The sequence below is a fragment of the Ochotona curzoniae genome, unplaced genomic scaffold (genome assembly GCF_017591425.1).
Source record: "Ochotona curzoniae isolate NIBS_2020 unplaced genomic scaffold, NIBS_Ocur_1.0 scaffold_3835, whole genome shotgun sequence".
NCBI lineage: Eukaryota > Metazoa > Chordata > Mammalia > Lagomorpha > Ochotonidae > Ochotona > Ochotona curzoniae.
In genome coordinates, this window is record NW_024467114.1 from 30,860,891 (window position 1) to 30,884,848 (window position 23,958).

Genomic DNA, 23,958 nt, shown 5'->3' on the forward strand with positions numbered 1-23,958 from the left:
TCTGCATCGGGGTGCTGATTTGAGTTCCAGTGACTCTGCTTCTGGGAATGCACCTTGGAAAGTCCTTGGGCTCCTGTCACCCACAAGGAAGACCCAGATGGAGTCCCAGGTTCATGGCTTCAGCTTGGCCCAGCCCTGGCCGTTAGGATCAATTTGGGAGTGAACCAGTGGTCTCTTGTCTCTATCTCACCCTATCTGTCATTCTGTTTCTCAAATAAATCTTTAAAAAATGAGATGAAATGAAATCCAGAAGAAATGGAACACAGTATGGGACTGCTGCTTCTAAGGGGTAGGGTAGGAGGTTTGAACTTTAAGGTACTTAATTAAATACTTAATTTTAAATGCAATCTGTTGACTTGGGTGTATTGCTAAAGGCCTTAGGTATTGGCCCGTGTATTTTTGTCTAGGTGAATCATGGTCGTTTATGGTGGCTCTGTCTAAAGATGTATGTCTGTCTGTTTCCACTGAGGCATTGCTGTGCATGCACCAGATTTGCAGCCTGTTGTGCAGGGGCCTCGGCAAAGGTGTGAGGTGGTGACCTCAGGGGTCTCTAAGCAAAAGCTAGCCACACGGGGAAGCTCAGCAGACACCCACTATTCATAATGCAGAAAGCATACAGGAGACTTCACTTGCTCTACCAATGAAGAGGGCTGTATATAAGCTTTCCCAAAGGATCAGAAATTGGGGGCACAGGCTTGATAATGGATCACATAGATGCTGTCCTTGTGAGCAGCATGGACACAGGCCTCAGTATGACAAGTTTTCAATAAAGAAGGAAAGAGACTGTTTCCATACTCTTCTATTGCAAGGTCCCTGAACTTCCTGGGAGGTTCTAGTTTTAGATATTCAGCTCAAGGCAGATTCATCCTAGATGGGAGACCACAAATCTCTCACATTACTTGTGAACAAGGAAACAGACGTGGGTCAAACTTAGGTCACCATCTCTTACCCGTGGAATCTGAGCTGTTTCCTATAATATGCTCCGAAATCGGCTTTGGATTGGATAGTTTTGTAGGATTGCTTCTCATGGATGAACGTCTCTTGGGCATTTGTGGAAATACCTTTCTGTGGCAATGCAGATACAGTGTGCAATGGACAATCCTTCACTCAGTATTGGAATGCTCCCAAGAGAGGGCTCAGAAGGCAGAAGACATTAGAGAGATTTTGGATCTACTGTATTAGAAAGAAGCACATCTGGAAATCAGACTTCCCTGTGCTGTCATCAATGTGAGGTTGTAAATGTCCTCTGAGAAAGGAGCTGTGTTGAGCTGAGCAGTGCTCCTAGATAGTGCAAAACAAGCACAGATGGGCCAGTAAAACAAAGAAGCAAATTTTCATGTGATTGCATGGTGTAACCACTTCAAGACTATCCTGGACAAGATGCAGAGGTATTACTCAGGTTGAGAAATAGAACAGGGTGTGAAACATGGGTTTACGGAAATCCTGGGAATGGTATAACTGATGAAATGCAGGGTTGCAGGGTGTTGGCATAAATCTTCATTCCCCACCATTGGTCCCAGAATTGCCACCAGGTCCCAGAACTGTAGTTGCCTGAGAACCACAGATAAACTGTGCTGATAGAGCAAGGATCTCTGTCCTGGAGGCATAGCACCCTAAGTCTGTCACTGACTCAGTGGTTACATCCAATGGCTTTAAACAGAGATCCTGGGATTGCCTCACCTGCCTTGACCTTTTTTCCTGTCTAGAATGATTGTCTCTGGATTAACACTCCTTTGCACACCCAATTCTCCTCTGGGAAATATATAGTTTGCAAATCCAATTTAACGAAAGGTTTGTTAATGTTTCATGATCCATATTCAGTACATGTTTTTCATTATTTAATAACTTTTAGGAATATTTCAAGTTTGTGGTATTAAAGAGTTATATTCAGCTGAATATATTATATAAATGAGGCTAAACCTGACCTGAGTGCCCTCTCCAAATATTGTGCATTGTAAGGTACTAAAGCTTCATATCTTAAAGTGAATTTCAATGCCAATGTTCTTTTAAAAAAAGTCTCACATTAATGATAGATGCTGTTGTCATGTTAAGGATTTTTCTGTTGAAAAATATTTATGTTTCTGGTATCTGGTATCTTTCGTTATCAGTCTCAAAGAGTAGCCTAAGTAATTTGTAAAACTTTGTTTCTCTATTTGGGAGGAAGAGAGCCAGAGAGACAGACACCTTCCACCTTCTGGTTCACTCTCTCAGTGCCCCCAAGAGTTGGGGCTGGGCCAAACAGAAGCTGAGTTCCAGGACGCAATCTAGGTGTCCTATGCAGGTGGCAGGGGCCCTTGTACTCGAGCTCCTCCCGACCTCCCATCCATCTGCTGTCTTCTACAGTGTTCATAAGCAGGAGGCTCGAACTGGGAAGGGACCCAGGCCTGGAACCCAGGTACTCTGATATGAAATGTGGGCGTCCCAAACAGCATCACAACTGAAGTACTAAGGTCCCCACCTCCTAACCCCTGTGCATGAAAGCCTAAGCGGTTTTACATAACAAAGAATGAGATGACTCAGGCATTTTCTGATTGCAAATGCTCCCTTCTTCTGAATAGTTTTCTATTTTTGGAGTACGGGTAAATAGGAAGGATCTACTTGGAGATGTGATTTTGCGAATGTCTTTAAACTACTGATTGCTGATTCTGTGGCAATCTTTTTTCTGATACTCAGGTCACATGGTTTTACTCATTGTAGTTCTTTTTTTTCCCTAAACACACTAGTGAATTCTAACCACTAAACATATGTGATGACTGGTTAAGGCCAACTGTGAGGAAAATAGTGTAATCGACTGTAACTTGGGGTTGACCATAACACTTCCTTTTTGGTTTCTTCTTTTTCCTTTAGAGAGGTGGAATTTCTAATACGAGGTAGAATCAGGTTGACTTGAATGCCATACCTCAAACTCATGATTGTTGGCATGTTGAAGGGTTAAAGAGTTGTTAATCCATCGTTCTTCACTTACTATTCATCAAGTCAAAAATTTTCAGTGACTTTCTTTGGCATTCCAGAATGTCAGCTATGTTTCCCTCCATGTCAGCTCTTTTGGCTTTTGCCTGTATTATTTCTACAGTTTCTTCATTCATCTTTCCCTATGGTCTTGTTTATACTGCAATCACTATACCACTGAGCTCATCTTTTTTTTTTAAGCTCAAAATTGCATGCATCCCTCCCTGCCTAACATCTGTCAGTAGCTCTCCATCCATCAGATGACAAATCACTGCAGATCAAAGTGACTCCTCCATCCCGACTCAGTCCTCAGCTCTAGCAGGACAACAGCACTGGTAATTACCCACATTACTCCACAAATACACAATCCTGTGTCCTGCTTACGTGATTTCTCTGCCTGTGGTATCCCAACCTCCTCTTCTCATCCTGTATCCGCTTACGTTCTTTCTCTTCCTGTGGTATCCTAACCATTTCTTCCCATAATTGCCACTTGAAGACACTGCTCAGTAATCTGCTTCTCCCCACAGTGGGCTGAGGTTCATGCCCCTATGTTTCCATGACAACTAGATTGTTCCCCACATTGCAGTGTTTACTATATAATTATGAGATGCCAGAAAGGACATCTTTATCTTTGTATAGTGGTTAAGAGCTACTACTGGAGTAAGTCTGTAGAAAATTTAGCACAGTATTTGGTACTTGGTCAATGCATATAGGTTAGTTGTTATTGCCCTGGCCACTGTATGAATCTCAGCTACATAAGGGCGTAAACTGTCCTTCATGGTTGTAGCTTCCATGTTTGGTTCATCAACCTTAAATAACTAAGTTGTGCTCTAAATCCCTGTGGCTCAGGCTTTTAAAGATCCCACCTGTTAGAACTTCCTACAGCACAAGGAAAAATCTGATAGCTTCCCTAAGAAGGAAAGAGAATTATCGTGCTCTCCCAAATGTTCCAAGAATATTGTATCCTCATCCTTTTGATTCTGGAAGCTCAGATCCTTACTTCCTTCGATGAACTTCCAATGGAAAGAATTAAGTCTGACACAGAGTAAAAAAAGGGCCCTGGAGGGAGTTTAGATACCTTATGAGAGCTGTTCCCAGGAACTATTCAGAATATTCCAAGGAATTGAAAGTTAGCAGGAGTGACATTGTTTAAAAGTTTTAATCTATTCTCTGGCTTACTTCCTGAAAACCCACAACAGCTGGACTGGACCAGGCCAAAAGCCAGGAGCTGAGAACTCAATTCTGTCCTCAATGTGGGTGGCATGGGTCTAAGTGCCATCTCCCACTGCTTCCCACAGTGTGGGTTAGCAGACTCAAACCAAGGCATTTAGATACAGGATTTGGGTTTTAGCCACTGCACCACATGTCCCCCGAATGAATTCTTAAACTACTCAGATAATGATATAAGTAGCTCTGATGCGCTGTCTACCATAAACTGATGGACAGTAGGACAAGATAACTAAAATATGTTTGTATATGACGAAGTTGAGAAACAGAAAGTCAATCTGGAAAACTATAGTGGAGAAGAAAGAGCAGTTAATTTCTACTCATAACTAAGCAGGGGAAGAGGACCCCCACTGTACAATACACACCCATGCACGTGTGCATGGGTGCACACATACGCAACAGGACTTGCTTAAAACACAAATGAACAGACACCAAGACACGTCGACAGTTCTAGGGAAAGCAGAAGTGAGGAGTGTGTGGCAGAGACAGGAGGGGGAATGTGCAAGTCTCCATTGTTTTTCAATGTCGAAATGAAGGTAGAGCTGCAACTGCTTGGGAAACCTTCCATTTTAAATTGAACTATCGTGTGTAAAAGGGGCTTCTTGATTTACTGAAGTAAATCAAGCTGGAGACATTTGCCTAAGCTGGTGAAGCACACGTAATAGTCCTCATCGCAGAGACTGTGTGATTTTGCATCCAAAGTAGAAGATTTCTTTCTGTCTCCTTCCTTCCCAAGATTCAATTGCAGTGTCCTACGAACATCAGCTAAGATAAGTGGTCTACTTTTATTGCTGTTTTTAATATGAGGTTGATAAGTAAAACTGACGAAAAAAGGTGCAGTTTACTAAGCAACAAGATGAAGAAAAATGTCAATCTATTCAAGATTGTTTGAAATATTTGACTTTAAATAGAATCCCAATACCATTGTCTGAGGAATCTACTCAGTCTATGACATGATAAAAAAAAATCTATGGAAAGCATAAAATACTTCATAGATGTTATATTGAAGGTCACAAATTTTATCATTTAAGAGTGAAGGTGATGATGTTACCTCCAAGTCAGTATCAGGGTACACCCGTATTTTGCACTTAGATCTGCATGATGCCAAAGCCTTAATATTTTTATGCTCCATAGCAAACAGGACTTCTACAATGTATATCTGTAGTTGATAGAATATACTTCTTTGTGATATATCCTAATATTAGTATGTCGTTGATGGCAAAACTCATCTTAAGGTGAATTTATTTCCAAAGCAATTTAATACATATTTACTATATATATGAGGAATATAAAAGAATGTTCTTTCAGTAAAGACCTCATTGTTATACTGGAAAAATGATTTAGCCACATTAGAAAATTATACTAATTCATATAAGTTTATTTTTTAGGAACATTGTTACCAAAATACCATTTTTTTTTTTGGTTTGGTGATAATCTTGCCACTTGCATTTAAAAAACATATTATGAATTTTATTTGACAGAGTTGCAGAAGGAGAGAAGGAAGGATGGAAAGAGATCCTTCATGCTCTGGTCCAAAATGTCCGTCAGAGCCAGAAGCTTCATCTCGGTCTTGCAGCTGGCTGGCAGAGCCTAAACAGGTGGGCCATCTTCTAACGCTTTTCCAAGGCCTTTATCAGGGAGCTGGATTGAAAGCAGAGCAGCTAGGGCAAAAGCTGGCATCTAAAGGGGATAGTGCCAGCATTGAGGACTGCGGCTTTACCTGCTATTCCACACTCTGTCTCCTACCACAAGCAGTTGAAAGTTGCTACCTTTTTGTTAAGGACTTACTGGCAGGGTGATCCTAACCTTGAAAAAACCGTGAAGCCTCCAGAAGCTATGTAAGATTCACATGAGAGGGCTCCAAAAAGTTCATGGAAATGCTTACTACGAAAAACTGTCTGCCTTGAATCCCAAATGTCCAAGATAAATGTATTTTAAATCATTTTATAAGTAGTTATTAAGGGAGAGGGAGAGAGAGCAAGCTCACCGTGATCTCAGGGGGCCGCAACATCAGGAGCTGAGAACACAACGCAGGTCTCCCACAGTGTGGCAGAAAGCCAATCCCATGGGCATCGCTGATGCCTCCCAAGGCTTGCATTAGTGGAAAGCTGAAGCCAGAGCTGGGACTCCAACCCAGGCTGTCTCATTTGGAATACCTTGCCAGCCTATTTCCCAGAAATACCGTTGAGTTCCAATTAGCCTGGACCTCCTGAACTATCCTCATAAAGCAGGGAGTACATTCCTGCAGTGTCAGAGTGAGCCAAAGCACTCCTTCCCATGCAAATAGTTAGAACTAGTGTCTTTAGAGACTTCTCTTATTTAAATAAAAGACTATTGTCAGAATAGTTATAACCATTTGTAGGATTTCAATTTCTTATATACTTATATTTAAGTTTCTACAGGTCTTCCTCTTTCCTGAATCAGTTTTAAATTTACCTGTTTCCTTAGGAAATTGTCAGTGTTACCAAGTTCTAAGCAGCTATAGATTTTTGGTATGATAGTTTCTTAAAGTCTCCTGCTTCAATATTTGCTTCTGTGATGAATTATACAATTACCTTGTTTCTTCTCTCTTCTTCATCTGATTTGCCAACCATTTATTTTATTAGGCTGTATGGAGAACTAGCTCCTAGATATGTATCTTTTGTTTTTTTATTTCCATTTTGCTCTACTCAATCTTGCTTTTGTTTTAAGAATGCTTTCCTCTTGGATTTGATATAGCCATTTGTTTTTGCTGCACTCAAAAGTCTTGCTTTGGATGTTTAATCTGTTATTATTCACTCTTCATTAATAATGATGACATCTAATACTTAGAGTAATTCTGAGAACAATTTCAGTCTCATTCCATATAGTTTGATGTGTGCAATTCTTGTTATTTTGAGTCTATGATTGTGGTTTTTATTTGTTTCTGGTGATGGAATTTTTTAGGCTTTCCTTAATTTTACTGATATTTGATCTTTATCATTTGGGTTGATTTCCAATTTTCTGGCCTTGTGCTCACAGATGTTGGCTTTGAACGTATTTTTCACTTTCTAGAATTGAATTATCTGACATGCCTGAAATATGATTGTTAGAAGTATTCCACGACCTTTAAAAAATGCCATTTTACATACCAAATTCTATGGGTGAAATTGTCCACCCAAAGCTTCTCCTCTTATATTGAGGCCCTAATCACCAACATGACTGTATTTAAAGATGAGCGTTTAAGGGGCAGTTTGGTTTACTTGAGGCCATGAGGGTAAGATTTTTATCACAAAGTTAGTGCTCTTGTAAGATCAGAAACCGGAGCATTTGTGTGAATCTCTCTCTTTCTCTCTCTTTTTTTCTCTCTCTTTCTCCCCCATGTGAGGATATACAGAGAAATTGGCTACCTGAGGGCAGGAGGAGAGGCCTTACCAGGACCTAAATCTCCTAGCACCCTGATCTTGGAAACCCCAATTCCTTGGGACTTCTAGTTCTTCTGGGATTGTAAAACCTACCTTTTCTGCAATTTATACCACCCCCATCCCTGGCATTTCCTTGAGGCAGTCAAACAAACTAAGATGTCAAGTTTATGGATGATGCTTAATTATTTTATTGTACTTTGTTTACTCACAGTAAGAAGTGTGATTTTAGATTCTCTCATTTTGAAAAAAAAAAGCACTGAAGGTAAAAGCTGGATTGAGACTGTAGAGGCAGGGTTCTAGAACATTTAAATACAATTTTCAAACGATGATACTAATATCTTGCTCTTAAACTCACGTGTGAATTGGGGAATAGCTATAGCCTCAGGTGAGTCAGGTAACTGAAATGCAATCCAGTGATACGTTTGCTATAGTTCAATGTTCCTCAGCCTGGAAGAGGCGAGAGCCTAGACTAAAGCCATAAAGAGCTGTAATAGACAAAGGAAAGGCATTGCTGAGAAGATGGAACTGCGGGTTTTACTTATTCTACATTATCATGTATTTGAATGACAGAGGGACAGAAAAAGATGGGAGATCTACCATCCACTTAACAGAAAGCGTTGGACCACATTGAAACCAGGAGTCAAGAATTCAATATGGGTCTCCCACATGAGTAGCAAGGACAGGAGTACCTGAGCCATCATTGCTGCCTCCCAGGGCATTAAATCCAGGCACTCTTGCAGAGTTCCCAAATAGCAGTTTAACTGCTGTGCCAAATGTTCACTTCAGAAGCTGCAGATGTTGTAAGAAGTCTCAAGAAGAGATCCAGGAAGGTTCTCACAGATGAGAAAGAACCAGGGTAATGGACTGATTAGAATAATGGGAAGAGATAAACATTAAAGGTGTCTGGGCAAGGCTAACATTAATAGTGTGTGTGTGAGAGAGATGCTTATGAAATTACAACCAAATCTAAGCACAGAGTCTAGAGAATATGCTGAATTAGAATAAGGTGAACAAATGCATAAAATATTTGCTTTTCCAACAAATAATTCATTAGTGACTCTAAACGATTTTCTGCAATCAAGGTGGCAAAAGATCCACAATCTTATCAACCTAACAACTTTTGGCTTTCTGGCTCACTTTCCAGCTGTTGCTCATATATGCCCACACTGGGCAACATCAGTATTTACATGGTGAAGAAGAGAGTTTTAGTTGGCAGCTGGAAATAAGGCTTGGGCCAAGAAAGAAGTAGATTTTGTTTTTCTGGTAACCAAATAGCCTGTAAGAAATAGCTCAATTGTGGAAAGGGATGGGGTTGTGTCAAGAGTGGTTATTAAAAAAAAATTAATGACAGGGTAGCACCACCCAGAATTAAGTTACGATGACTTGAGGGCAACGGCATACTGCCTAAAACCAGATCCGTCTAATTGAGTGTATCTGTGTATCTCAACTTGTTGTTCCCTGTGTAATTGTACAATTAGGTTCTCTAGCATTACAAGAAAAGAATACTTTCCATGGGCCTATATAACTTCTGTTAAAACATAGGAAATGCTGTAACAAAAAAGGAAACTTGGGAAAAGTAGAGGAGGTGAGGGCCATTATAAAGCTGCCCAAAGAAACTACAACAATCATATAGTATACTTTTGAGGCCACAAGTTCATTATAAAGCTTACTTCTCATCTGCTAACTCATTAGTCACGGAATGCTGCATACTATGTGACAGCATGCTGCTGGCCGTTGGAAGCAGGAAAAGCAGAAGTGGAATGAAACCTGTTGCCTTTGTCTCAGTGCTGATGGTGGAGTTGGAAAATGAGCATGTCATGGTGTGATCACATGAAGTGATCAAGGCCCATAGTTCGGGTTTGCATGGTACCCAAGGCCACACCGCTGGCTATAAACATGATCAAGCCAAGAATTGAGCTCTTCACTCTGAGCCTATCTTAAGCACCAGCAAATTCAGATCAACTGTCATTTCCAGTTATGAGCCTATCTTTAGCACCAGCAAATTCAGATCAACTGTCATTTCCAGTTAGGAATCATCAGAGAGCTATCTAAAATCACCAAACCTGGACGCAGCTGAATCGACACTTCTCCTGGTGTCACTTGGGTGTTAATTTCATTTCCACTTGGTATTGTCACACGCACTGATGGGTACTCAATGGAATCCACTGGGCAGCCTTTGCTTTTTAATTTGGAAATGGTATCACAACGCTCACTCCTCAATCTGCCTGAAATGAAATCCTGTTGGAAACAAAGAAAATCGGTGATTTGATTAGTGTAGATCATCTCAGTTGTAAGCACAAGCAAAACAAAACAACAGAGCAAATATTGCAAAGAAGCCGAACTACAACACAACAGAAAATACATTATGCCACTACTCAAAACAGCACATTATTTATAATAAGAATCCTGATAAATTTGTCTGAAATAGGACTTGAATTTCTAAATCATTCTTAAGAGGAAGAAATTGCATTTTTGGAGAGGATCTTTAAACCAAGCACTTTAAATGTTCCTCACTGATCAACTGTTAAATTATATCAACTTAATCCTTATTTTATGTGACAAAAAACTGATACAAAAGAAAGTAACCCAAATTCAGTGGTTCTCATTGTGAGCCTCTGGTATGTTAGTATTGCATACTGTTACTCTTCGAATATGAGAACAAGTCCTTAGAAATTACATGCTTAATTAAAAATTGCAACCCCCCCAAAATACTGTACCAACAATCAGCCAACTTGTTAAGCATACCACAGTCTGTAAATAATTCAGGTGTCCAAGGAAGATGCACATGTCAGACAGAAATAAGACTGCAATTTAGTTTCTAATGATTTGCAACTGTATCCAAAAGTTTCACTAACATCCAGCATGGAGACGTAGTAGATAAAGCTGCCATCTGTGATGCTGGCATTCCTTATGGGCATGGGTTTGGAACTTGGTTCCTCCAATTTTGAACCAGTTCCCTGCTAATGTCCTGGGTAAACCAGTACCAGTTGACCTAAGTGACTGGGCTCCTGACACTCAGGTGGAAGATACAGAAGAAGCGCCTTGCTTCTAGCTTTATGCTGGCACAATATTGTCTGTTGTAGTCAACTAGAGAGTGAAGTGGCAAATGGATAATCTGTGTGTGTGTGTGCAATTCTTTTGAAAAACAGAAGGCATCCAGTAACATTGGAACAAACTTAAAATTTAATTCATGCTTCAGAAAAGTTGTTATTTTTCATGTAATCATTTCAATTTATTTCCTACAAGTGGTATATATATTAAATAGTATGGAACTATGTTTCAAATATCTACACAATGCTATCTATACAATGTTCTTCACATAGATATGTGTACAGACATGATTTTGGTCTGGATTATTTGGGATATTTGCTTTGCCTATATGTGCAATGGTATTCCAGTTAGTGGCTATTTTGAGATAATATTCAACTTTCCTTCTTTAGTTCAGATTGGCCTTCCAATTAAGTAACTGATCAGTCACAAGATGTTGATCGAATACTTACTCAGAAACAGTGATTTGTTGGGTTCTGAGAATAGAATGGAAGAATATAGAGCTCGTAACATAGATGTCGACAGTCATGGATTAATTTAGTCACTAAGCAAGTAAATATGATTTTCATGGGAATTAAACTTAGGGGAAGTGCAGAATGTCCCAGGCTTGTAGAAAAAGGGGGTTATCAAGTTTAAGTAGATGTAAGTGTTGAATATGAAGTCACCAATTACAACCAGGGACATCCCTGTCACTGGTGAGTAATTAGATGGAAAGGAAGTTGGCACTCTAAAAACATTCACACAAAGATTTTAATTTCCTTCTCTAGTTAGAGCGGGGTTGGCCAACTACGGTCACTGCGACAAACGTAACCCACGCATTGTCTCTGTATATTTGCTAGAAAAAAAAAATTTCTTTTTACAATTTTAAAGGACTGTAAAACAATGAACAGAAGAAGAATGTGCAATAGGCACTGTGCGGTGCATCTATGATGGGACATGATAGTCACAGCAGGAACCAAACATGTGGAGCACACTCGTGTCACAGATGAGCCAAATCAGGAGAGAATGGCTCCTTCTCTCCAATTGGGACCTGAGGGTGGATTTTCTGGCCAATGACTTCATGGACACGGAAGGATTAAGTTTGGTTTGCTGTTGACCACACATCTGGATTTAAATGGCAAAATTTGGGGGTGCTTCTTGATGAATCTTTCTCTCGCTCTCTTTTTCTGTTCCTTTCTTTTCTTCCTCCCTTCCTTCCTTCCTTCCTTCCTTCCTTCCTTCCTTCCTTCCTTCCTTCCTTCCTTCCTTCCTTTCTTTCCAGGAGTTCCTTGCAGCAAGGCAGCCAGGAAGCTTCTATAGGGTCTGTCACATTACCCCCCCCCCCACACACACACACACAATCTCAGGCCAAGGCCCCACTTACACAAAACTCCAGAGGGGACATGAAGCTTGACACATGGTTACCCATTCATGAATCACATTACCTGCCTCTGATAAAGGCTGCATACATTTTACACATCTGAAAACCCCAAGATCTCACATCATGGAAAGGAAATAAAGTACCAACAGCTCTTTTTAAAAATTCTTCTCAGCCAGAGAGTCTGCTAATTGTGTATACAGAACCAGAGAAGAAAGAGATAGGTTAAATCATTGTAACTATACATCAAACTGTGAAATCTGACCTTTAAATGTCAAATAATTCTGCTGAAGTCAGCACATTAGTCTCCACTATTTTGCAATATTTGAATCAGCATGGATGTTTTTTTTACACCATTGTAAAAATGAAGTTAGACAAGCATTGCCAATTTGCCAATTAGGTTAGAAAAGAAAAGAAAAGACCATGGCATAAAAAAAGAGAATGGTTCCTGTTCATGTGGCCTACTTTCCACTGTGTATAAAACAAAAGCAGTGTGAAACCACAACCTCTTTAATGTTTGGCCTTTTGTGCCATTTTGATTTCTTTTAATGTGGATGCTTTATTCTTTCCTCAAGGAAAGCAGTAATCACAATTGCTCGTGAATTTTCTGCCTCCAACACCTACTCAAGGATCAAAAACCCAGGTGGCCATGACTGTGGCTAACTTCACATCGATTGTTCCTTTCATTCATTTAATATTGGGGGATGTCAGGAAGGGAAGGATTTGTTTCCCTTCTCCTGGGTCTGCTCTATCCGTAAGTCCCATTTCTTCAGCAATGCCTCCGTGTATAACCCATCCCAATGTCATTTCATCGGTACAGCCTGCTAAGGCAGGTCCAACTGGCATTTCCATTTTTGAGGTAGGGAAAGCCATCTTAACCTCAACATCTACAGTTAGAACCTGTGATACTGGGACTTGACTCCAACTCAGCATCTTTGCAGAGCCTCTTTTTCAATGCATAGAGTCAGTTATACTGTAATACACAGAAGGACATTTGGGGGGGGGGGCTGTGCTGCCAAGGGAATGAATAAACAGTTTTTCTCAAATCTATTCCAAAGGACTGGCTGCAGGTCCCTCCTTTCCTCTGGCAACCACCTGTTTTCCCCCTGTCTTTCCCTGAATCTGACTGTCCATTCCCATGAATACTCAAAATCCCCCTTCGCATTGGCATGAGTGTTTTTCCCAGTCATGACTCTCCAGGATGTTCTGTGCTGGTCAGATGTGTGAACTGGAGAAAGGGGCCTTTGCAGAGCCTGACGCTCTGGATGGCATTTACACGTGGCTGACTACTGGGCTTTTGCAACACATGTTAAAAGTTCTTCTCGATGACCCTCGATGACAGATGTGCTCAGCATCTGATTCCAGGTTAGCACACGTATCAAGGATCTCTGGATCTTTCTTAAGACCACAGCTGCAACTGAACTGGATCTGGTGGTTTGCAGGTCAGGAAATATCAAGCCAGGAAGTATCATACCAGACAAAATCCAGATGCACACTGGAAATTTGCTGAGGAAACAGAGAGTGGCACAGACTCAAACTGAGCACCTGCTTCATAGAAGTGATGGGACTGACCCAGTGATTCTGACATCATCTCCCCTGACAGGACCTAGCTCTCGTGATGTACGTCCTAGCATATGAATGGTGTCTAATTTCTCACTGATAAAGCTCTGGAAAACTCCGCAAGAGGCGCTGGCTCTTAAATGCAATTACTGTTCTGTGAGGTTCCCCCTTCCCACTATCCTGACATGTTTCACAAGAGTTAAGAGGTAGCAGACATCCTTTTCTTTTCTTTTTTAAAGATTTATTTTTATTATGTTTTTATTAGAAAGGCGGATATACAGAGAGGAGAGACAGAGAGGAAGATCTTCCGTCTGATGATTCACTCCCCAAGTGAGCGCAACGGCCAATGCTATGCCAATCCGAAGCCAGGAGCCTCTTGTGGGTCTCCCTCACGGGTGCAGGGTCCCAAAGCTTTGGGCTGTCCTCGACTGATTTCCTGGACCACAGGCAGGGAGCTGGAAGGGAAGCGGGGCTGCCGGGATAGAACCGGCACCCATAGGGGATCCCGGGCGTGCAAGGTGAGGACCTTAACCACTGCGCCACCATGCCGGGCCCCAGACATCCTTTTCTACTGCTCTGCTTTCCTATTTCTCCTGAGGAAAGCATCATGGCAAGCAGTACCAAGAAAGGTTAGAAAGATGACGTTGGGTGCAGTAGTTGAACCGAGTAAGAGGAGGCACAAGCTAGAGATGTGTTAAACAAAAGGCAACGAGTGATATGTTTGTCCCAATTCTCGGGAGCTGCATGGGTCACGGTAAAATACCAAGGAAATCTCATGATTTAGCAGATGGCTCCTTCAGTGCAGTGCACGAGTTTCTGATGGAAGACCACTGGCAATAGGAAAAACTTGCAAAAACAATTTGGGAGCCAAGAAAAAAGGAATTCACGGTAATAGCTTCACTGCGAATTTTGTTATTGCTTCTCTTGGTACGCTACTAGAGTGCTAATTTTGAGTAATAAACATTTTCTGGATTACTCTTCTTCTAAATAATTTAAATGTATAAATCATCTCGTGAAGAGAGGCTCATGTCCAAAGTGAAATACTGCATTTTCCATAAGTAACTGACAAATTGATTCATGATGTTTTGAAATGGAGCAAATCACTTATCTTCAAGTGTTTTAAATAAAATTAATGAAACAGCTCCATAAATTATCTGGCTTTACTTTAATAAGCAAGTACAAATGAGTGATCCAAGGGGGATATATAACCTCAGGCTACAACAGGAATGTCACACCAAATCTCATTGAACTATCAAGAGTTACTGCCTATGTTTGCCAATTTTCTCTATAGAACAGATGGAAAGCATAAAATGGCTTGCACTTCATTTAAACATTACCATCATTTTCCTAATAAAAAATGTTATTTATTTCATATCCAGCCAGATAAAAATCAAGGAAAAATTTTCCTGACACTAAGCTGTATCTTTCTCCTAATGCACTTTCAAGGCACAGACTCTTAGGGCAATGAAACCGATTTGTTGAGAAAAATCAATTGCGAGGAATGGAAAAGAAGAAAGACAGAAAAGGCACACCTCGTGAATGCACCATCCACATTCAGGACCCAGCGCGAGGCACTCGGAGCAAGACGTGGCATGAGAGGACGCACATCTGCTGTCTTCTGCAACAGAGCATAAGAGGAGCGATTAGGGTTCATGCTCACTTTAGGGAGGGTCCATAATTCTACACTGAAATGGATTATTTTTAAGACTGAAATCATGCACCCTTTCATTTCAAATATACAGCATCCAAGATCTGTAGCTTTTTGAGAATGGCATAGGGGCGTAGTGAGCTGAGCTGCCTCCTGCAGGGTTGGCATCCCATATCTAAGTTCTGGCTGCTTTGTTTTTATCCAGCTCTCTATTTATGTGTCTGGGAAAGATACCCCGAGAACTTGGGCCCCTGCTACCACATGGGAGACCTGGATGGAGCTTCGAGCTCCTGAGCTGAGTCTGGACCAGTCCTGGTCGGCTGTTGTAGCCAGCTGGAGAGTCAAACGGTAAATGGAAGCGCTTGTGCTCGCTCGCTCGCTGTCTCTCTCTCTCTCTCTCTTTCTCTCTCTCTCTCTCTCTCTCTCTGCCTTTCAGGTAAGTAAACAGATCTTTTAAAATGTGTAACTTCCATAGGAAGAGTTAAACAGCTCAGTGCCATCAACAGAAGCCCAGACAGTCACTACTTAAATGTAGAGAGAAAGCAGAGTGATTAAAAATGTGGTTTTCGTCACATCTGGGGAGTTTGGCTGGAATTTTGCTGCAACAATAATTGACTCTCCAAATGTTTAATGTGTTGACATTTTGCTGAATGAAGCAGCTAGATTTTTTTGGTTGTAATGATTTTGCTGAAGCCTTAACATGTAGAGACATAAATCTCAACATATAAAGCTATGTTATGTTGAGTCATAGTCACTAAGTTTCCTGAGAAATGATCTTGATGGACACACAAATTATTGAATTGGGAATTCCCTTGCTGTGGACAGTGACTGTATTGGATTGATTCGTCAGAATCAGACAGAACAATATAATTCAATATTTTCAAACGACAGTGGTTACATGGAATGCGTTCTTTCAATTAGATCAATTTAATGTCTCAGGCTCGAGGCCTTTTTGGCTTTCAGATTTATTTTGTATTTTATGTGAAAAACGAAGTTACACAGAGAGAAGGAGAGACAGCAAGAAAGCTGTCATCCTCTGCGCCACTCCCCAAATGGTCCCAGCAGCTGAGGCTGGACCAAGCTGCAGACAGGACCAAGCAACTTGGTCCGTGTTTCTGATATGGGCAGCAGGAGTGCAAGTGCATGGACCATCATCCACCGCTTTCCCAGGCATGTTACGAGGATGCTGGATTGGAAATGGAACAGACAAGACTTCAACTGGTGCCCAACTGGGACTGCGGTGTTGCAAAGAATGGCTAAACCCACGGAGCCACAGCCCTGACTCTAACCCAGTGACCCATTCCAGCTGGTTCCTTTTAATTCTTCCCTCCCTTTCTCTTTGTGTTTCTCAACATTCCTCCAACAGTTTGGAAACCAGTGTAAAAATAATTTTGGACATGGAAGTAGTATAGAGTGAGCACCCCTCCCTGTGTTTCCCTAGGTCTGGTTTGGGTTGAGCTACTGTTTGCTATTTATGTCTTTCTTTTACTCCTTGTCCTGGGCTTTATGTCAGCTTTATGTATATGTTGATCCAAACCTCTTAACCCATCTTTCTGCATATGACCTAGATTCCCCCCAGATTAAAAGCAACCCTAATGTTTGGGACTCCTGTCACTAGTACTGTGGCCTTTTAAGTATTAAGACTCACTTGCCTACAAACTTTCCATCTGCTTAGCCAGCAAACCTGTCAAACCTGCTTATTTTTAAAATATTCAGCAGAGTGACTGATCTGATCTTTTCACTTGATCTTATCCAAAAGGCCGAGAAGTGATAGTGAATGAACTTTTCAGTTTTGTTCCAAAACAATAGCAAAGCAATTTAGACCTCAGAAATCAAGCACAGAGCTGGTGAGTTAAGCTGCCACCTGCAGTGCTGACATCCATCTGAGTGCTGATTTGAGGCCCAGCTGCTCCGCTTTCCATCCAGATTCCCGCATCCGAGAAAGCAGTGGAAGATGGCCTGGAGGCTTTGGCCCCTGTACTCACAGGACACGTGACATGGTTGGAATTTTACTCCTGGCTCCAGCCTGATCCAGGCCTGCCTATTTGGGAGACCAGATCAGTGGGTGGAAGATCTCTGTTTCTCCTCTCACTTTCTCTGTATCTCTGACTTTCAAATAGCTAACTGAATGAATAAATAATAAATCTTAAAAAAAAAGGAGGGCCTGGAGCAGTAGCCTAGTGGCTTAAGTCCTTGCCCTACACATGCCCGGATCCCATATGGACACTGCTTCATATTCCGGCTGCTCCAGTTACTTTCCAGCTCCCTGCTTGTGGCCTGGGAAAGCAGTGGAGGACAGCCCAAAGCCTGGGGACCCTGCACCCACTTAGGAGACCCGGAACCAGCTCCTGGCTACGGGCTTCGGATTGGCTTAGCTCTGGCCGTTGTGGCCACTTGGGGAGTGAAGCAGCAGATGAAAAATCTTTCTCTCTGTCTCTTCTCCGCTCTGTAAGTCTACCTTTCTAATAAAAATAACTAAATTTTTTTTTTAAAAAAAAAGAAACCAAGCGTATATGCAAAGAGCTGTGGTCTGAGTGTGTTTCTCTGATTCATGCACTGAAGCTTAGTGTCCCCTGCAACCGTACTCAGAGGTGGAGACCTTGGGAGCAGATTAGGTGGTGGTGACTTCTCAAGCACAGAAAGAAGTCCCTTATAAAAGGAGCACTAAACCCTTCATGCCCTTCAGTTCTCCTGGCATACCGGAACCCAGCAGGAAGCCCTTCCCCAGACACTGACTGCCAGTACCTTGATCTTGAACTGCCCAATCCAAGAACTCTGTTGCTTGAAATTTATCAGTCTATTGTGCTAGAGAAGCCAGCACGCACCTAACGTGACATCTAGCCTTGAACCAAGTAGAACACTGGAGCTAAGACTGTCTCAGGTCAGACTGGAGCAAGACTTTGGCTCAAGTCTGTGCTGGTGGCTCCGTCTGCAGGCTGACGGGAAGGTGGGCTGTCATGGTCGTTTTCCAATGGTTGTCGGATTGTGTATTTTGTTAATCCAGAGTCAAAGTCACTTCAGGTGCTTATTGAATTCACAAGTGAAAAATCCTCACTTGGTAATCTGACTCTTTCATTAAAAAAAACATTCTAAGGTCAACATTGACTCTCAAGCTAAGGATGGTGGCCTAGTCGGGGAGACTGTGATCCTGTCCACATGTCTCAGGTTGCCGGGTTGACATTTCTCAGAGTCTGTATAACTGCAGGATAAAGATCCCATAAATGGATCTGGAGGGGGGTAGGCCTCAGAGTTAGGCAGAGCTGGGCAAAGGCCATAAATTGAACAAGTGAACACCATGGGAAAAACATCAGCCGTTTCTGGAGAGCGTCCCTGGGACACTTCACGGAGACCTGCATGGTACATTTGGACATGCAGCGTTTTCACGGTTTTCTTTTTAATTTCAAAACTCTGCAAGTAAGTAAAATACCTAACATGCAACTATCACATCAACTTAACAGTTCTTCTCATTGAATGAGCAAACTATTTGGATTGCTATGAGCCAGAATGTGCTAGCAATTCTCTCTCTTTTCTCTCATCCTCTCTCTCACACACATCATATGCACACATATACACACACACACACACATGCACACACACCCCGTGAGGGTAGCAATGTTCTCTATGATGCACACCCGTCCATGCAGGACTGCTGTTTGCAGACACTGGCAATTTGTTGTTCATTTCTTGGTCACTCTGTTTCCTTTGCTGAGAATCCCTGAGGCTACAGCCCAGGCCAGCTGCTGGCTGCTCCTGCTGCTCTCCAGCTGTGGCTTGCAGCAGCCTTTGGCACTGACTCCAGCTTATTAGCATGGATGTCTGAGTATTGCCTCCTCCCACTCCACGGTGGTGGGATTGAGGCTGCTGCTTGTTTAGCTACTGGTCTAGGGATATTGCACTCAGCACTTTATTCATTACATTCCAGCATTACATTTTTTATGAAGGATAACTTTTTATTGGTCCTAATGGCAACCCTTTAGCCAACGGAAACAGAATGATATTGTTGCAAACCACATGTCCTCAGAGCCTGACTTTGCGAGCACCGACTTCAGCCTTTGAGGCCACAGGAATCCCAGGTCATTAAAAAGGTGCTGCTTCAGCAGAAATCCGTCAAGGGTGTGACAGCATATTGCCAATAAGCACATGCATTGTAAATAATTCTATTCCTTGACCAAAACAGCATGTGATGAGATGCTCCATTTTCTCACGATGGTACAGCTGAAGGTAAAAGATGTATTAAGATAACGTTGTCCAAAGTTATGGGGAGGGAACTTGCAAATTTTAAAAGCACTGCTATATCCTAGCCAAGTGTCTGTAGTCTAGCTACTCAAACTCTCTAACTGTGGCTTATTGCAGCCACTTCACACACTGAGACAAAGGGCTAGGAGGTAGGCCACCCAAGCCCCATATACTGCTCAGGGCATAGCAAGCATTCAATAAGGCAGTGGTTGTAATGTTATTATAGTTCTTATTGTAAACAGTTACTTGTGTGTGTGTGTGTGTGTGTGTGTGTGAATGGCTGTATAATTCTAGGCTCACTAAAAGGAAGACATTAATGCATTTTAAAATTTATTGTTCCTGCAACTTAGTGTCTTCAATAGGACATTGTCTTGGGTCATAAAGATAAAGTCCTTAAAATATAGCAAACACATAAAATAGTTATTAAGTAAAATGCCATTGTGTTTATTTTGGTTGCTTCGAAATAATTCTTCAAAGACAACCAAGGTAAATATACAAATTCAATCTATTACAAATACAGGTAACTCAGTTAAATACACACATTCAATCTATTGCAAATACAGGTTTTGGCACAATCTGAATTGGATTACTGCAAATCTCATTGAACGTTTTTGTTTAATTCCCGGTTTGCATTGACTTAACCTGAATCATTTCTGAATGATTTCCCAGAATCAAATGTTTATGACACTTGTGAAATGACCTCTATAACTGACTGTCATAGAGCATAACAACCATCCATCATCAGCAGGATAGAGTGTCCAAAGACAGGAAACTACGTGTGCGTGACACCCATTGTGTATTTGTTTTAGATGATGCTCCTTATTCATATTATTTTGAGAATATCTAATCCACAAAAGTGAAAAAGAATAAAACACATTGCCTATTTAAAAAAATACAAAAAAAGAAAAACCAGATTCACATTTAGGTTGGAGTCTTTCCATAAGTAACAGCTCTAGCAAAAATTTTAAGAAAGATGCCTCTAATTTTTTTTTTTGCTATAGATATACATTCCAAAAAATCCACAGAATTTGAAGAATGGCCCATAATTATTTGTAAAAGAAATAGCGAATGGATACCAATTGTAGTTTCTGATTTTCAGAATAAGTCTGTGTTTTCCTGTTACTCCCAGGAAGAATGATTTGTGCGAATCTTCTTTGTTCTTGTTTTTCCAACAATATCTCTTTCCTGATTGTATTTACTATACAAATTAGAGCAAACATGGGCAACTGCATAAAGCTAGTGCTTTATACAAACAAAACAAGCACTGCTATCATGAACACACATTCTGCACAGCCAGGAATCAAAGCCAGAAAAGTTGAAAGTATACAGAAGTCGTTGTCAGAGCACAACTTTAGGGTTTGCTCATTCTAGAGGTCCGTGAGTAGGTGATGCTGTCATGTCAATATTACCAAGAAAAAAACTTTCAGCATAAATACATGATTTTTAAAAAATACTTCTTTTCATTTGGGAAGACAGAGTCACGAACAGAAGGAAAAGCATAGAGAGGGAAAGAGGTGCTTCTTCTGCTAGTTCACTCCTCGAATGACTGCAACAGCCAGCGCTGAGCCAATCTAAAGCCAAGAGCCAGCCTCTTCCAGATCTCCTACATGGGTACAACGGCCCACGGATGTGGGCCTTCCTTTCATGCTTTTCCTGCCCTTAAGCAGGGAAGTGGATGGGAAGGGAAACAGACAGGACATGAACCGGCACCACATAGGATGCCAGAGTTTGAAGGCGGAAGATTAGCTTCTTGAGCAGCCATGCTGGTCTAATTCGGTGATTATTGAGGCCTTCTTTTAAGCGGAATTAAAATGTGAGTGCTTCAAAAGTTAATGGATGGGAATGAACAGATGTTTGTTTTGGTATCAAATTTTTGAAATCCAGGCATACGAGGTGAACTTCAAAAAGTTCGTGGAAACTTTGCATTCTGGAAAGATTATGCACGGATTTGGACTAGTTTTGCACCAAAACCATGTCTTTCTTTCCCGTGAACTTTCTGAAGCATGCACTCTGCATCTTTAGATGCAGACAAGCATGGCTCGTGCGTGTTTGGAACACCAGCGTAAGGAGTTAAGCTGCCGCCTGTGATGCCAGCACTCCTATGGGTGTCAGATGCTTTGCTTCCCATCCAGTTCCCTGCTAATGATCCTGGGAAAGCAGGGAAATAGGTCCAACTACTTGGAGTATTAGCAACCATGTTGGAGACCCAGACAGAGTTCCTGGCTTCAGCCTGGCCTAGGCCTGGCTATGATAGTCATTTGTGGAGTAAAGCAGCAAATGAAATACCTCTTTTGGTCCTCCATCCCTTCTCTCTGTAACTCAAATAAATTGATGATAAATAATTTACACAGCAGTCACATTGGACTGAGCAGTGTAAGTCATCTAAACGTGATTTAAAGTATCTTGGAAGATTTTGCAGGTTCAGTGCAAATTCAGTGCTGCTGACACCTGGGACTTACTCATCTATGGCTTTGGGTTTCCATTTGGAGTTCTGACCCAGTATCCTGTGGATACTGAGGAATGATTGCAACTGTCTTGGTTTCCAGAAGGGTAACCTGTGATGAATTTTCATCAAGTGATTTACTGAGAAAGGAACAAGGGCAAGGCACTATACAGTAAGGTTGGTGCAGTTCAGTTCTGTCCGCAGCCTTACCCTAACCCCAGTGAACTCTCTCAGAATCGTACGTGGCCGGAACGTTATGGTGGAGATTGCTATTAGTTTCTGTTCTTTATTAGGGATATCCTAGATCTTTTGAGGACTCTATTGAGAGGAACGTAAATACCACAAAGCCCAGCCTCTCTTGAGATAATGGTGGCTGTAGTCTTGGGATAGAGACAGACATGGCTGAATTGGGCTTCTATGAAGCTTTTTTAAAAACAAGGTTTTTGTCTTTGCTTGCTTAGCATCTTTCTGCCTGCAATGTGGATGTAGTGTACAGCACTTCAGCAGCTATGTTAGACTTCAGGGAACCTGTCTCCTGAAAACGAGGCTAATGCTGCAGAAGTGAAAGGGTTCAGGTTTCTCAGTACAGTGGAAAACCGCTGCACCTGTCAGGACTAATGTTAAAATATTCTTCCTCTTCACATCTATTTATTGAAAAAGGTAATATAATTATGCTTTCTTTATGATGTATATCTAAGGAAGACATACCCACTGTGACATTATCATGTTAACAGCTAATTAATACTTTGCGAAAAACATTGTGGAATTCTCGACATTTATTTTCAATTAGCTTTTTCCCTCCTTAAGGAATTCCAGATATATAATGAGATGATACTGAGTTGAAATAACTAATGTTAAAAGCAGCAATAACAACATTATTCCTACCAGACACAAATTCACTGAATTCACTTACTTTTTAAACATTGCTCAGGTCTAAACCAAATTTCCATTTGGCAAGTGCCCCATGACCCTCTGAAGTTGAGTAACTGCTTACTGATCAGGGATAGGAAATTACACTATCACTTTTGCTTCTCATAAGTGTAATTTGTGACAATGAAGAGAATGTAATCTTTGTGTTTCACGAACAAATCTCCACCCTTGCCACAGCAAATAACCAATGCAATGATAACAGAACTTGGTGCTATTACGAGGATTTTTGGAGAGCAAAACGGAGAAAAGCACCTCTCGGCACCTTGGGCAGGTTAAGAAATGTTGGGGCAACACTGCACATTCCATTTGTCTGCCCTGCCCTTTTTGGGATAATCCCAACATGAGTCAGAATTTAAAGTGGGGTAGGATGGCATAAATCAAAATATAGCTCATGATGCAGCTCTAAAATGAAGCCATGCATGTCTCTTTCTTATAAGGACATCTTGACAAGAAACCTGGTCATATGGGACCACACATTTTTTTTTCATTTTAATTCACTTATGCACACAATATCATCATTTTTGCATAGAAAAAACTCTAATCTTAGCACACACCGGAACAGTGATTAGTTTAAGATCTACACTGGCACACTTCTGAACTTGGAAGGGACACAATTTACTACACTGGTGCAACAAAAGTGAACTGGAACTCCACAAACAAGCTGAAGAGTGAGGTCAGCCTACATGTAGGCTATGTTAGGGGTGTGGAATGAGAAATAAAAATGATAAATGAAGAAATCCATGCAGAGGCTACAGGACATGAGAAAGAGAATACAAGCCACAAGTTTATGATAAAGGATTATTTCTGCATCAAGGTGGACTTGGGGCTGAGTTGGAAGATGAATTCAAGTACAGCAATCTGTCTGAAAGGCATCTGATTAGTTTTATATGGCCTCTTACGTACACGGGGACAACCACTATTTGATGTAGGAGGCAGACAAAATGGTGCAAGCGCTATTTGTCATGCATAGCAGACTTTGCCATCTCTATTTTCTGCACCATGAAATTAGGTGGCCCAGCGGTCGCTCAACTCTCAACAAGAGTAGTTCTTGGAGAGGGTCAAGTTCAATGTGACAGTTACTTATTGACCTAAACATGTCAGTTGTCTTTTCACACTTAGCCGGGTGGAGGTGGCGATGAAGCAACAGCCGTTAAGGAAGAACTACAGGGAAGAAAGC

At 41.4% G+C, this 23,958-nt stretch overlaps 1 protein-coding gene across 1 annotated transcript in view; it reads right to left on the reverse strand.

Annotated features, from left to right (window-relative positions):
- Positions 1-23,958, reverse strand: part of ITGB8 (integrin subunit beta 8) — a 77,728-nt gene that overhangs the window by 34,783 nt on the left and 18,987 nt on the right. Inside the window, exons 2-3 of the mRNA XM_040964886.1 lie at positions 15,057-15,142; positions 9,623-9,797 (exon numbers count right to left, since the gene is read on the reverse strand). Of these exons, the coding sequence (XP_040820820.1) occupies positions 9,623-9,797; positions 15,057-15,142 (261 nt within the window). The remainder of the gene's footprint in view (positions 1-9,622; positions 9,798-15,056; positions 15,143-23,958) is intronic.